The sequence below is a fragment of the Arvicanthis niloticus genome, chromosome 5, assembly GCF_011762505.2.
Source record: "Arvicanthis niloticus isolate mArvNil1 chromosome 5, mArvNil1.pat.X, whole genome shotgun sequence".
Classification (NCBI taxonomy): Eukaryota; Metazoa; Chordata; class Mammalia; order Rodentia; family Muridae; genus Arvicanthis; species Arvicanthis niloticus.
In genome coordinates this window covers 86,888,330-86,904,449 of record NC_047662.1, presented here as the reverse complement: position 1 = coordinate 86,904,449, position 16,120 = coordinate 86,888,330, and the positions used below count along the sequence as shown (strand labels likewise).

The 16,120-nt window shown below is 43.2% G+C and overlaps 1 protein-coding gene across 1 annotated transcript in view; it reads right to left on the bottom strand.

Annotated features, from left to right (window-relative positions):
• Svep1 (sushi, von Willebrand factor type A, EGF and pentraxin domain containing 1) overlaps window positions 1–16,120 on the bottom strand; it is a 177,183-nt gene that overhangs the window by 144,965 nt on the left and 16,098 nt on the right. Inside the window, 2 exon segments of the mRNA XM_034502072.2 lie at window positions 2,528–2,704; window positions 6,079–6,334. Coding sequence (XP_034357963.1) covers window positions 2,528–2,704; window positions 6,079–6,334 — 433 coding nt within the window.

Sequence of the window (16,120 nt, the reverse complement as noted above, 5' to 3'; positions counted from 1 at the left end):
AAAATGCACATCACGATAGCTTAGAAGTGACACAGTACCTGAAGAACAGTGCCTTGGCTTGCTTTGTGTCCTGCTAATGGCTAGACATGTTGCCCTGAGCAATGCTCACCTCTCCAAGGCCTCAATTTCCTCTTGCAAGAATGAGAGGTTTAAAACAGATCATCTCTAAGGTTGCCTCTGGCTTTAAAAAGGAATGGCTGGCTTCTGAAAGGTAACATTCCTGTGAGGCACGTACTCAGCACACATTCTGGTGGCTAGAATGGATGCTGGCATCCTCTCCATTGAGCAGAGTGCTAGCCTAGGCAGTCTTCAAACCTTAGAGGCGCACTCGTAGCTTTCCTCAGTGCCTGAGCTTCATACCATAGGCATTTGTATTTGATGGTATCGATTACAGTTTGTAATTACAATTTGATCCCTGTGGTTAGGGTGTACGCCCAACGCAATGAGCATGCTTTTGGGGTTCCTGTTTAACAGGCTGCTTCATAACAGATTCTAAAAGGCCCTCCATCCTCTCAAGTTTTCAGTACTTGTTACTACAGACCTAATACTTCTCTTTGCCTTTTGAAAAGGTAGGTCTGTCCTACGCTGTTAATTTTCCCTCAGCTCATTTTCTCTTGGGCCAGAGCAGCCACCCACCAGTGTTCCTAGCCAACTATGCAAAGTCACAGTGTGTATTGCAGAGTTCGAATCTCACTTGCCTTTATCACTTAAAATTAGTAGCTGAAGATGAAAAAAATGCATATTTAGCTATATCTGATTTTGGTCTTGATTGTCAGAAGGCATCAAACAGAGGCTTACTAACTCAGGAGAATGAATTAAAAACTGATACTTCTGTGAATGTCCTTGGAGGGAAAGAACAGCAGAAGGCCTCCAGTCCCTTTTGTTGATGCTGCAATGACAACTACATGTTGTAGACTGCTGTTCCTTTCAGCCTTTAGTTGCCAGTGGGGACACAGGGTTGTGAACTGCCACCTCTTTCCACTTGCAGCTTATCCTGTGGGATGCAAGATTCTAGTGCCTTGAAGCAAATGGGGACTGTGGCCCATAGTGACTGATGCTACCAGGCAGCCACGGTGATGACAGCAGTTTGGTGGCAGGGAATAGTTCAGTCCAGGACCACACGAAAGGCAGACACGCTGACCACACAGCATCAAGCAACGAAAATGAGATTTTCTGCCTGTGTTTGGTAGGTTAGGATGGGAGGGCTAAGGGAGGGGGTGTTGTGAAGAGTGCCAAGCTGGGCTGTTGATGAGAGTGTGGGAAGATTTGAGAGAAGGGAAAATCAAGAGGAGGCTCTGTGCCAGCCAGGAGGCCGATGATCTTTCTTCCCTTTCTGCTTAAGTGGAGAAGCCTGCTGGGTGGGGTGGGAATGGGGCCAAGAGAGTAGCAGTTCTGCTAGGTGAACAGGGATGGTCAGACCTGGCAAGGGTGTGTCTGCCATCTGCTATTGGAGCCTGGGGAGGCAGGAGATATGAAAGGAGGTAAGAGGAAGAACAATACAAACAAGAGAGAGTTACACAATGACATAGAGGAGAGAAGAAGGAATGACCAAAGACAAATCGCAGCTACAGGGGAGACCCATGTGTCCCAACAAAATGCCAGAGCAAAATCATATTCCATGAAATAATGAAAGGGAGTGCCCTTGTAGTCCAGAGGAAATCAGACCCTTGTTCCTGTGTGGTCTCAGTGGGAAACAAGTTCTGTGGGTACAGTTTTCCAAAGAGTGTGTCATAGAAACCTGGAAGCTACTGTTTTAGGTTAAAACTCAGTATAAGCAAGGACATAGAAGTCGTGGGGAAATGGGAGTGAGTTCTATTTTTCAGTGGCGCCATTTTTAGAACCTTTCCATCTCCTTTTGCAGAGCTTTGTGACAAGATAAATGGTCACCTGGATTATGTTGCTGGTTTTGTGATCATCTGACAAGTATTTGTAGACCAGGGATCAGCATCCATTGGCTTTAATGTCATGGAGACTGAAGCATATTTTAGTTTTAGGCACCAAGAAGTCAAGGTAACTACAAATTAAAACACTTCATATCTTCTCCTCCAAGTTTTGAGGCCTTGAAAGCTCTTTGGTTTTTCTTCCTTCCTTCCTTCCTTCCTTCCTTCCTTCCTTCCTTCCTTCCTTCCTCCCTCCCTCCCTCCCTCCCTCCCTCTCTCTCTCTCTCTCTCTCTCTCTCTCTCTCTCTCTCTTTCTTTCTTTTTTTGTTTGTTTTTTATCCTGTCAGTGTGCCTCCACCACCACTCCCTCAACAAGTGTAGGCTGGCCTGACAGATTATGAGAAGCCCCATATCAGACAGACTCCCTTCTTTCATAAGACATCATTTTAGACAAGTCTACTTTCAGCTAAGTCCGAAACATCTGAGAACCCACTTAAGATCCTAAGAATGTCAGGATCGTTCAGACCAAAGGAGTTGCTTGGAAGACTCCTGAACAGTCATAAACACTTTTGAAGCCACAAAGCTCCAGGCTCATTTGTTTCACAGCAACGGATCACTGATAGAGTGTGCTTGCACCAGAGACTCACCTGTGCACTCATGCTGCAGACCTTTCCCGTAATAGCCCTTCTCACAGATGCATTCAAATTGACCTGTGTGTGTCCCACATTTGCAGCTGGCCATTCTGTCACAGCAATCTTTTCCAGCCTCACAGAGATAAGAGCAGTGGGTCATGTCCTCTTGGATAAAACTCCCAGAAGGTAGATCTACCGAGAACCAAAGACATAAGGCAATTTTAAAAAATGAACAGTTGATTGTTGCGTTTTTCTAGTCATTAAAAATCAAGAGAAAGACAGAGGAAAACAGCTCTTCTAATCTGTTTCCCACTGTTCCCTACCTCCACCCACATCCGAATGTGTACTGTTTGCAGGAACATACTCTGGGGGTTAGTTTTGGCCAATTCAGTTATTTCAGTCTGGGACTTCATCCTAAGTGCTTCAGGCCACTCGGGGTCAGGCAAAAATGAAGCAATGTAGACTGGAATCTCCAGATGCAGCAGGTAATTAACACACTTGGTGCTTCAGATCACTCCTCTAGCTTCCAACAGCAGCATTCCCTGACCTCCGTGTGAGGTCAGGCAGCAGTAGCCAGACTTTCCAAATCCTGTTCGAGTTAGAAATAAAACCACAGTCCTGACCACTGTGTAGAGAAGAGTGCTGACTGTGGGCTACTGACTAGAATAAATAGCATCACGCCTGTAGTTGTTTGATACAAGAATATCAACACATACATTTAAGAACACAAACCATAATCCAGTCTGCTTCTTAGTTTTAAGTTCGGAAACACATGTTATGTAGAAAGAGACCATTCTGAGTGTTTGAAGCAGCAGCTGGAAGAAAGCATGCCAGGAATCCTTGCGTTCAGCCATTCAGACCCTGGCTTAAGGCTGGGTTAAGGCTGAGCCTGGATGGATGACCTGGAATGGAGCAAGTGATTAGTCTCTATCTCCAGCTGAAGGAGTTAGAAAATCTTAGACTGAATTCCAGTGCTCGGGTCAGGCTGCTAATGTCCAGATACAGGGATGGGCCCCTAGTAAGAATGCAAGTGGGTGACTGTTGGTGGAGCAAACAGTCTGCAGAGGAAGATCTGGGAAGGAGATGAGAGGTGGCCTCAGACGGGGAACGTCTGCTCAGCAGCTAAGGACTGAAGTCAGGGGAGACTGAGCCTCAAGGAGAGATCAGCAAACCTGGCGCCTCCAGCCCAGCGACAGTGCTGGGGTGAAAAGTTTGCACAGGGGTGCCTGGGAATTAGTTCTGAAAAACTGGACCAGAGGTTTGTTGGCAGCAGAGGACCCTAGAAAGCAAGCAATGCCTGGCTACCAACGCTGATACAGTAGGGTTTGGGCCCAGGAGAGGAGTAAGTGGAGGGATAAGTTAGTGGCAATCTGTTCTGCAGCCTGGGGCTACTGAGAGTATCAGAAACATGAACATCTGGAGGCCCAGAGTGGGTCCATCCAAGTAGAAGAGCATGGGGGAGAGGCCATCGGGCTCACCCCTCATGTGGTTTTATCTTTTTACTAAAAGTGGGGCTTCTTGTTACCAACCCTGGAGAGTCAACCGAAGTCGGGCATGTTCTAGATGCGAGTTTAGTGTAATAAAGGTGGCACCTTCCATTAAGCCCCAGTGCATGCTAGCAAAACAACTTTCCCTCGAAAGCTCTGCCTGCTCTTATTTCTGCACCAACTCAGTTTAGGGCAGAGGCAATTGTCCCAAAAGACAGGGGAACAATTGGACTAGTAATTCATTTGATACAGTGCATCTATAAGCCACAACACCCATAACTTCATACTCGCAACGAGTAACACCACTACCCCCAGCTGTAGTCTCCCACTCCCCCAGATAGCATTCAGTTCCCTTTAAGAAAGAAGACAAAACACAGGAGGTGCTGGTCACTTCCAACCCTGTGCTGGAAAAATGAAGCCTCGGTGAGATGTGAAGGTCTCTTCCTCTTCAGAAATCTGTGGTACACATTATTATGTAAATCCTACTTTGAATGAGGAGAAAAGATCGCAACCCCTACTTGATTGCCTGAAGCAATTAATAACAACCCGTTACCGTTTATATTCAATAAGTAATTAAGTGCAACAAAAATAGTCATTGGGCCTTTATAAATGCCATCAGTGATTTACTTTTTGTCGTATTTATTTAGTCAGTGCATGTGGGCACATACACTGAAGCTCACTTTTCATCATAGAAGTCCTGGGGATCCAGTTCAGGCTGTAGGTCCTTGCAGCAAGCACTTTTTACCCAGTTATTTTTCAGGTCCCATAATTGATTTTTACGCCTTAGCCTACTTGACTCCCAAAACAAGCCTGCGAAATGAGTACTACTCTCGTTCTCTGTCCCATTGGCTAGAATCCTAAGAAGCATTAAAAGAGAGATAATTTGCCTCCAGATCATTCACTTAATAGACGGTGAAACCAGGATCCAAATCCAAGAATTCTGAACTTTGATGAAAATTAAGAATTTTTAATTTTTAAATTTAATTTTTAAATTTCTATCTTTTAGAAATTAAACCAGTTGAATCTAGGATTCAAATCTAAGCCTGATTTCCTTTCCAAACCCACTCCTCCATCTGCCCCATTTTTCTACGTGCCTTTTCTAAGGTTAGCAAGTAACCCCACCCGCAGAGAGGCCAATTCTTTTCAGCAGAGCCATAGCAGTAACCCACTTGAAACTCTTCTCTTGGAATTCCATCAGGGATAACCTGGCTTTTTTGAGCCTCACAGGTTCTTTGAATATATAGTTATGATTCCTGCCTTACGTTGAATTTTTTTTTTTTTTTTACTTGAGTACCTGCCAAGATCAAGGCTCAATTTGGCACATGGCTAAATCTCCTGTCGACGCCTCACAATCTGCCTGGATTCTTTTGTCTGGGTTCATATTACAGCAGGCAAGTTCATCTAACTGAGAACGGTACAGTTAAACATCCTTATAAGCGGTTCGTCAAGACCACCGATGAATTCATTTGCTAATTTTTCTCCCGTTAGGGCTGACACTCTTAGGACAAAAGCCATTTATCTCCAAGTTGCCAGGGCAAGAAGTGCGCGTGTTAAGTATTCAGCATCCTATCTTCCTGTGTATTTCTGGAAACATTCTGGGGAGATTCAGTGCTCCTGTCTCAGAATGTTTACTTCATCTGTCCAGATAGCTGTGAATGTGATCTCAGTCACGGCTTCCTGCTCTGTGTGTGGCCTCCAAACACACCTCAATTCATCCACGGATCTAGGTGGGAACATATGGATGTTCTAGGGAATGTATCGCAGCTGTTAAGAACGGAAACAAAACAAGGTTGCTGCCAGATCAGCATGCCAGCACTGGGCAGTTCAGAGTAGCTCATGACACCCAAAGCACGCACAGCCTCCTGCTCCTCCAAGAGCAGCGTAAGGCTTTGAAGTCACTCTTCAATGAGCTTCATGCAAGGAGAGAGACAGATAGAGACAGACAGAGACAGAGAGCGAGAGAGCGAGAGAGCGAGAGAGCGAGAGCGAGAGCGAGAGCGAGAGCGAGAGCGAGAGAGAGAGAGAGAGAGAGAGAGAGAGAGATTTCAAGGTACCTGTATCTCTATTAGTTTCTATTACCTTCATGCAATGCCCTGCGAGCTAAAGCCTCAAATTCTTCAAAACTGTGGAGCAGGTAGCAGTGTTCTTCCTTTGGGGTGGAAGCCATGTCATTCAGTTCCCTGATATTCCCCTGCCAAATCCCGAACGTGAAGATCTCCACTCCGAAGTCCCGCAGCGATGCTGCAATAGGTCTGGGATCTCCGCCGTTGGAATAGCCATCGGTGATGAGAAATATGACTTTGGTGGAGTTTTCTCTAGAGTGACGAAGGATTTGCTGTAAAGACACAGAGAAGATCCGAGGATGAGTGGCGTCATTCTCTCTGCTTCCTTTCCTGGCTAAGGTAGTACCCGAGAAACACCAGTCAGCGAGAGGAAAGCAGAAACAGGCACAGATCGGGATCTGCAATGGCTTGATAGATGCACAATGAGTCTCAAAGCCATTTAAAATGTGTCATCATCATCCTTGCAACCAAGTCACTGTCATCCTTGTCTCCACTGAGCTTGGCAATGAAGAACAAATGTTTACAGAATGACTTTGAGACACTAATTGCCACTTACTGTGAAGCTAATCTATCCATTCTCCAGACCTGGAAACACGAACCAATCTTGAGTTTTAGAAATCTATATTTCACCTCTCTCTGTCTTTCTATCTAAACCACCATTAGACCCCCAGAATACATTTTTTTTCAGAATATGTCTTTTCCAGGTCTTATGGTGGCTGACCTCCTTCCTATATTTGTTTTCCCACGACTCCTTCAAAAATGTAGAATTGATCCAATGCTCCATCTTTTTGGACCACCCAGGATTCACATAAAATCAGCAGGTTTTGGCAGCATCCTATCTGCATGAGAAAACACGGGTTCACTAAGTCTGACATTTGAGCTTTATTTGAGCTTTGTTGTTTTAGGACAGGGGTCTGTTTTACAATGTGTGTAATTCTCTCACCCAGTGGACAGAAGCAGACAAGGCTTTTAACACCTCATTGCCAGGGATGCTTTACAATATCAGACCCAAAGGCACAGGAATTCCAGGTGTGATCTGGCATTGCCAGCTGATTTTTATTGGGACTTTTCATTAGAATTGCTTAAGAAGGCAAGGAAGAGCCTGGATACATTTTCTACAAGTTCTTTGAAGGTAGCATGGTTATTAAGCAATAATGAGAGATTAAACAAGTAATAATAATAACATGTTTTCAGGAGGCAGACCAGGATAGCAAGAATTATACCCTACATTTTGTTAAAATTAAAATAAGATATGATTTGAAAGATGCGTTCAGTTCCATTTACTTTAGGGACTAGATTCACAGGCCTATTTATTTCAGATACTAAGATCGGTATCTGTATAAAAGAAAGTCTGTCACTGTCTTCTTACAGATGCTGCTTATAATCAAATTATTCTTACCTAAACTTGGCTATTGTGAGTTACCTCTAAAGCTGCCGAACATGAACTTAAAGAAAATCAAACTGAAAAGGACTCCAGAAACCATCTAGAGGGCCAGCAGTTTGAGAAGAGGTGTTTAAGAGTGTCACAGCAGTCCTCAAGAATCAAATGCAATGAAGCAAGCTAGATCCAATGGGAGCCTAGAAAATCAGGTACAGAGGGTGTGTGTGTGTGTGTGTGTGTGTGTGTGTGTGTGTGTGTGTGTGTATCTATATGCATTTGTGTGTGTGTCTATGTGTGTGTGTCTGTGTGTATATGTGTGTCTGTGTGAGTGTTTATGTGTGTATACATGTGTCTATGTGTATCTCTGTGTGTGCTGTGTGTGTTTCAGTGTCTGTGTGTGAGTGACAGAATACCATGCACAATAACAGAGTCATTCCTCAAATACACAGCATGGCCTCAGTCAGTCTTCAAGGTTTTCGTTCTCACAATTTAAAAGGCTGTCCACTTGATGAAGGACAAGGGGTCTGGGATGAATGCGTGACAAGTGTGAGACTTTTCTAACCCCCCAAGCAAGAGCCCCTGGGAATAAGGGGAGGGAAAAGACAGGAGAACAGGAGATGTTATTAGCTTGTGTGAGACTCTGAAGTCTCTACATACCCAATTGAGTCACAGAGGAGATGACAGACAGACATCTCCCGAGTCCTGAAGGTCATAGGTTCTTCTGCATTTGGATGTTCAGGATGGTGGCATGATCATGAATGAGGCCATTGTGTAACTCAGAAAATAGAAGTGCAGAGCGCCAAGGGGTGAGCGTTCCCCATGCAGCTTTGCAGAAGGAGAGAAGAGGAAGAATTCTAAGCATGACTCAGAGTTTGAAATGGAAGTATTAGAAACTTCTAGCGTTGAGTTTTGCTGGCTGCACATAGATGGCTGGCCTTGTGTCCTCATACGGAGAAAAGGCGTCTCAAAGAAAATGTTCTGGGCTGGGGATAAAACACATGCTTAGCATGACCCACACCTAAGCTCCATCCCCAATACAATACTGAAGAAATGCCCACAGAATACTCACTCCACTGAGCATTAGTGAGATAGAGTTTTAAAATCCATCACCAGGCTGTAAGATGATGTTCTGTCTTAGCACACAGTATCTCATTCCAACAGAACCTCAGGATAGGTTCTAAGTAGGTGCTAAGTAGAGAATATCATTTGGATATGTGTATGTGCCTGTGCCTGTGCCTGTGCCTGTGCCTGTGCCTGTGCCTGTGCCTGTGCCTGTGCCTGTGCCTGTGCCTGTGCCTGTCTGTCTGCCCAAGAGACAAGAGATGAAGTGTAGGATGAGAGAAAAAGATGACTTAGCAATGCAGCTCAAAGGTATTCAGAGTGACAGGCCCTGCATTTCAAAGGACAGGAGGGTTCCAATCAGAAGAGTGGTCTTCTTCCAGTGTGAGTCACTGAAGTTGAGCTATTTGAATTCCTCAATATTCTGAGTCTAGAGAACATACTCAGTCCATACCTGCCAGTACAGAACAGCTCTTCTTTTGCTCAGCAGACAGCTGCAGACACTTCTGCCTCTTCTCCACCCCAAACCCACTCAAATATTCTCCTGTGTGTTACACCAATATTTTTATTTTTAAAATTCCAAATTCCACGTTGGATTTTGTCTTTACTTTGGTGCACAGTATTAGAACACCTTCATTTTTATTCAACTGGATAAACGTTTCCCGCGTTTCATTTGCTAATTTGTCCTCTTTCTTCTGTAGTACTCTCCTGTCTCTTTGCTCTTGGTTAATACCACATGTTTTGGTGAGGGGCCTTGTAAGGATAGCTTGGTTCCTGGCTGGGCACAGGTCTCAAACCTCAACCCCAATGGGGCAAAGCAGGTGTTCGGCCACACCCCCAGACTCTAGGCTCCTGACACAAGGCCTCCCCCACATTTTAACCCATGCCTTCCAGTCACATAGGACATTGCAGCCCCTCCCAGAGAGATTTACTTCACCCTCCACAGGTAAAGGGCGTGACTACAGGCTTCAGCCTCAAGAGATTTCCATATTAATGAGTTACCTAAAGGCCAGAGGGCGTAGCTAATTAAGTGACCCTCCTCCCCATCTCCCTCCCAATTTAAGTCAGGCCCTCCCTGGCTTAAGGGAGGGGGTGCACATCCAGACCATCTATCATCTGCCATGTCAATAAAGCTCTTGGAACCCAGGCTTTCTTGTGTCATTGGGGCTGCACCGTGAGGATCTGCGGAGAAGGCCTTTAATGAGCAGCTGTAGCCGCAGGCCACTAATCGAGTACAGTAATTGAGTCTCTTCCTACAGGGTGGTTGGGGCTTCCCCCCCTCTCCCCTCGTTTCTTTTGGCATGCACACCTCGCACTCCCCTCATCGAGGTGGCCTTCCAGCGACATCTGAGAGCCCCCCCCAATGGCAGCCACTGGCCTCCGGGCCCACTTGAGAACCCTGCCCCCTGTGGAGCCTCAGGCTGAGTTCACTCTCCACTCTCGGGCACCCCAGTGGCTTCTCATAGCCCAGTGCCTGCCTGGTGCTGCGTGGAAGGGGACTAGTCAAAGACCTGGCGTGTTTTCTGCCATGCTGAGCTGCAGTTCCAGCCGACTGAGCAGTGGCAGACACACAGGAACAACACAACTCAATGCAACACAGAACTCACTTGCCTGTGCGGGCCCTTCAGTATTTTCCCTACAGTTTGGGGTGCTGTTGCTTCATGTTCTTCTTCTTTTTTTATAATTGTAAGGAAATTTTAGCAGTCTTTTCCTCTCTTTTTAAAAGTATTTGTGGTTAGACCTAAATGTTTCCTTTGCCAACTAAGCTTGAGGGTCACCTCATGAAATTCTTCTGTAGATTATTTCTTTTTGACCCAGTAAATTCACTTCTAGAAATCCATCCCAAGGACACACAGACACACCCACTGAGACAGACAGACACACACACACTATTAACGATCAGCCCAAGTAGAAACAAACTGGGTGCAATCTCTAAATACTGTTACCCACTAGAAGAAGCCAGAAATTTGTGAGGAAAATGTTAAATTTCAGTCCAAGGTCAGGAAATGTACAATGCAGGCCTGGGCATCTCATGACAGAAATCTAGAAGGCTTCAGGACTAGCAAAGACAAGCTGAGGAAAGCAAGAGCAGCTGGAAAGCCCCTTCGGCAGGCCAAAAACCTGGAGGTGTGTGTAATGACAAAGATGAGAAACTGAGTGCATTTAAGTGTTTCAAGTTTAGCTTGTGTCTGTGTGTATATGTGTGTGTGTGTTTACATTTGTGGTATAGATACACTAAAGGGAGGGGGAGTTCTAAAAGCATAAACAGAAATTGGAGTGATCTGTAACACCATATGAACACATGTATTACTCAGTATGCGAAGAGCTGAATTCTTTGTTTAGAATAGGATGAGATAATTTGTCAAATTCTATTTATCCATGTTCAGAAGAACAGCCTTCATTCCAGCCCTCCAGGATGCAATGGGTTGTGTCTGCACAATCCTTCCTCTTCACTGTGAGTGAGTGAGTCTAGTTCCACTCAGAAATCGAATCTTCAGACATTCCATTATGCTCAAGGCCATTTTGAATGGCTAATTGACAAGGTCATGGCAGCTAACTGTAAGCAAGGCATTGAGAACATAAGAATAATGATGGAAAAGGAAAGAGAGAAAAGGAAATTTTCTTTTTCACTATGGTACTCTTGCTAGCACATGGGGTAAAATATATGCTCATAAATGTTTGTTCAATGAATGGCGTAGGTAAACTCTAGGATACTGGAGTGAGTTGGTCTTGAGTAAGTGGTAGGAATGTGTGTGTAAACGTGTACTATTTATACAAAAATATTCTAGGAGGAGTTGGAGAGAGGTATAGAGGGAAGATGGGATCAATAAATGTATACAAATGGATGAATCTTTCAAAGAATAAAAAACACTCTTTAATATGAAATAACATTTAGTTTTATTTGTGTGCTTTCTAGAATAAAGAAATCATTTCCTGGAGTTCAGTCCAGTGCCTTTCCTCCACCTTGGCACGGACTCAGCATCTCCTTCCTCCAGTTAGTGATCATCTCACACAATGAGGTTTATGCTGTGTGGGAGGCAAAGGCACAGCTCAGTGCACCTGTTACTATTGCATAGGATCCAGGTTTAGTTCTCAGCACGCATACGGTGGCTCAAAACCATCCATACCAGGGAATCTGATGCCCACTTCTTACCTCCATGGGCACCAGGCACACATGCAGGTCAAACACTTGTACACACAAAGAAAAGTAAATAAATAAATAAATAAAAGAAACTCTAAGCCGTGGTTCTGTTTGTTCTCTTTGTGTAGAGACACTGATGAGTTTTCCATGAGCTCTGTTGGCACATCAGTGCATGAAGCTGAAGATATCGAGAATAATGACAGCCCTAGCAATCCAGGCAAAGAGTTACACAAGATCTGGGTTTGGAATGTGCTTAAAGATGGATCAGGGAGGACGCACGGCTGAGAACAATCTACAGCTCTTCCCATCTTTGTGCCTCATCATGTTTGAGTAAAGTCACAATTCACTGAAACATTGTTTCGTGCCAGGACTTGATAGTCATGGAATGTGGTAGAAGGCTGGCGTTTTCCTCCTGTCTTTCTGAAATAGTTTACATCATCTGCTACAGATATTTTTCTCCAGAATACTGAATGAGACAAAGGATTTGCTGCCAAAGAAAAACTGGAGATGGACTCTGTATGGCAAAAGGTTATCTCCATCTGCATTGTATCAAGCCTCTGATTTGATTGTATAAATAGCTGGAAGGAAAATAGGCTTTGAGTCCAGCAATAGTCATCAGAATGATAAAAATGCAGGATTGTGCAACTCAAATTTAACAAGGGAGATCCATCACCATTACACAAGACTGCACCCCCCAACTCCCACCCTGACCCAAAGCATCTTTTTTTTTCCTTCAAAGAGCTGTTGCAAAAGCACTGGAGACAACGGAAGTGACAGTTGAAGCCGAGGGGCCAACACTCTCTCCTGAACCCTGAACTCTAAGCCACAGGAGAACATAATACGAACCACTGCAAGGACCAAACCACAACTACCCAGTACAACCAGCCCACCCTGAGCATGCCAACTAGCAAAGGCCATTAGTCACCCTTTAATGAATTTCATACAGTGGACAAATCTACCCTGTGACTGTGTCCGAGTACTGCTTTGTCATGGAGCAGAAAATTAGTAAAATAAGTCAGTTTCAACTTGATTTCTACACAGTGAGAAACTGAAGTATATATACAATAAAGGGGGGAGGTTACAAGCACAAACAATAATTGGAATGGGCTGAAACACCTATACGAGCACATATTATTCAGTACTATTTCTGAGGAAAAGCCCATTCATCTGTTTAGAATGACATGAGGTGATTTGTTGGGAATTTCTTGTTGGGAAACATTGCACAAATGAAGCACTGGAAGCTACAGGGTAGACATTCCTCACGTTCACACCCCAACTTTCTCCAAGTTTCAGCTGTTATTTAGTTACTATTTTCATTTTATGCTCTCTGATATTCTTTGGCTCAGGGAAGTTTTTCTTTATGTATATCTTGCAATTGATAGGAAAAGAAGTTTCTCTGTTGGTTCACCTTCCCCTGGATGTCACTCATTCCAGTCTCCCTACCTCACTAGGTTGATCTCATTCTAATGCCTACTGGATCAAGCAGGAGCCTTTTCTTGCATATCTTTTCTGTTGTTTGTTTAATGGTATTGTTTTCTTCCCTTCTACCTTTATTTAATATATATTATATGATATATACATATATATCTATTAAGAGTTTTGCATACACACACATACAAACACACAAAACTCTTAAATAGAGGTTGAAAGAAAGAAAATGGTACCATTAAACAAATAACAACAAAAAGATACATACAAATGTATATACTCATATATTGCATATACATATGAAATGTTTAAAAGAATAAGTTTTTAAAAATCATAAAAGAATTGAGATTAACCTTGTATTTAACTTTCTAGTTATAGTATTTCTTTATTTTACTCAGTTCTCTGTTTATTTCTTTCAGTTTCCAGCCAGTTTTGTCTTAATTTTAGTCTGTTGTCATCCATTTTTCTCCTCTATAATCTGTTTTGGAGCCTACACGTGGAACTTGGAGCTTGGACTCACGTCACCCGGTGTGGCAGCAAGCGCCTTTACTCACTGAGCCTTCTCACCAGCCCTACGTTCTTTACCTTGAGACAAAAGTGGAAACAATGGCTGACTGTAGAAACTCAGAAGATCCCAGGTAATAAGGAATGAATCAGTGGTTCAAGTTTTCACCATTATTTAAGATTCTTTTGAAAAGTCTAGTCAACATACTAAGACACATCATTGAAATGTGCTGCTTTGCTTTACCTCTCCTCCTCCCCAACATACACACACACTAATACACACACTCACACATACTCACAGACACACACATACATACACACACATACACATATATACACACACATATATACACACACACAAATACACACACATATACACACACACATACACACATGCACACACACACACACACACACACACACACACACACGCACGCACACACATATATGTACTACACCATCTTCCCAACCCTCTATCTTCAGTTCATGCACAAGTAAGGCTTTCACCACCTGTTTTCAATACCTCCAACAATACTTCCATATGCCTACTTTCCAAGATTAACATCCTGGAATTATCTAGAATGCCTTTGTCCTAGAATGTCTATCACTATCAGTGGCCACCCAACCCGAGGCATTTCACCCTGTCCTTAGTCCCATCCTCCCAGCCTTGCTCCAGGTGCTCGTTTAGGCATCTCTTGAGGAGAAGATTCTTTTACATCTATTTTCTGGCCTGCCATTAAAGTTATTTTTCTGAAATTCCAATGCAATCATTTCTCTGAACTTTAAATATTGCCAATCTGTCTATAAAGTGAAACTTAACCTTTTTTCCAGGTTCTTTTTCTATCTAGTCCTAATCAATCGTTCCAGCCACTTCCCTGTCTCCTCTTTAGTTCACCATGCCACTCCTCTTGTTTAGCTATTCCACCCAAGCTGGGGCTTTTGGAATGAACAATACTTTCTTATTGTTTGTAGGGCCTGAAAATTCTTCATAACTCATTTTCATTTTTCCAACTAGCCCCCCATATTTTACTGTTCTTCCTGAGTTTAGGTCCAAGTTCATCTCATAGAAACTTCTACCACTTCTCCTGCCATAAAATAAGTTCATCTTGGTGACCCTTGTTCCTCTTTCATGATTCTAACTCCATTAAAGTAAAGCTAATGCTTGCATGTCTGGCTATAACTGCAAGGTTTTATGTGAAAAGTTAATCTTATATTCTTATTCTGTTGGTGAGTAGGAGCCAGGCGTGGTGACACATGCCTGTAATCCAGAGTGGAGGCAGAACTACCAAGAGTTCAAAACCAGCCTGGGTTGAATGAAACCCTGTCTCCAGACTAACATGAAAAGCTGCAAATGAACAAATAAATATGTGCTATAGTTTTTTCTTGCTATATTCCAATGTGTAGGACAAAATAATAAATCTGAGACCAAAACCTTTCAGAGTGAGTCTTGTGCCCCTCTGAACTGAGACTGACAAATACAACAGATCCATCTTGAGCCTCTACAATACACAGGTTGAGATTTTCCTAACTGTGCTATCTGGTGAGAGAGGGGTAACACCAACCAACTGACAAAAATGTCAGAAGCACAAGCAGAGTAGTTTTCATGAACAGAGCTTTCGTGTTAATGTTGGGATTTCAAATGAATCATATTTAGCATGTCTCATGTATTTGAAGTATTTACTCAACCTTCATAGACTGAAATTCTAGAAAGGGAAAAAAATGTTGGCTCAGGGAGTCTTTAGGCTGTTTGTAATGTCTAGCCAAATCACAGAGGAACCAGAGGGTCGGAGGCAAACTCAATTTCAGATTTATGGGTCCAGAGTTTATCCACCCACACACATGCCTTAGTTATTAAACAAGGACACAGACTAGTTTGAAATGGACCCATGGGGACAGTACAACACATTAGAAAATGGTGGGCACAGGAGTTGATGAGTAGCAGACATAGTCCAGACTATAAAAAAACAGAATGGATCTGCAAGGACCAAGCAATTTCCTACTCCAGCATCCATTCTTTCCACACAGAGGTCTGGAAAATCTGAACGGTAAAAATGGGCTCACTAGAATGCCAACCATGCTACCACATGCGAGCAGAAATGCTCCGTTAACTGTAGATAAGTATCAAATTAAACTCCATTAATGCTGTGGAAATTTTTATAAAACAATTACAGCCCAGCTGGCAAGATGGCTCAGTGACTAAAGGTTCTTACTAACAAGCCGGACAACCTGAGTCCAACAGGCTTCACATGGTGGAAGGAAAGAACTTATTCCCAAAAGTTGTCTTTTGACTTCCAGATGACACACACACCTGAATACACACTCAATAAAACATAAAAGTAATTATAATTGATATACTAAATGTCTACATAATATTACCAAGTAGCATTTAGTGCTCAAAACCATATATAAAGAATTCATTCGTGTGCTTTACACCAAAAGCTCAAAGGACAAAGACAATCTCAAGTTACAAATATCATTGGCAACTGGCAATCCATTCATAATTTTGCAAGTGAATTAAGCAAAGAGGAGAAGAATTACTTAATG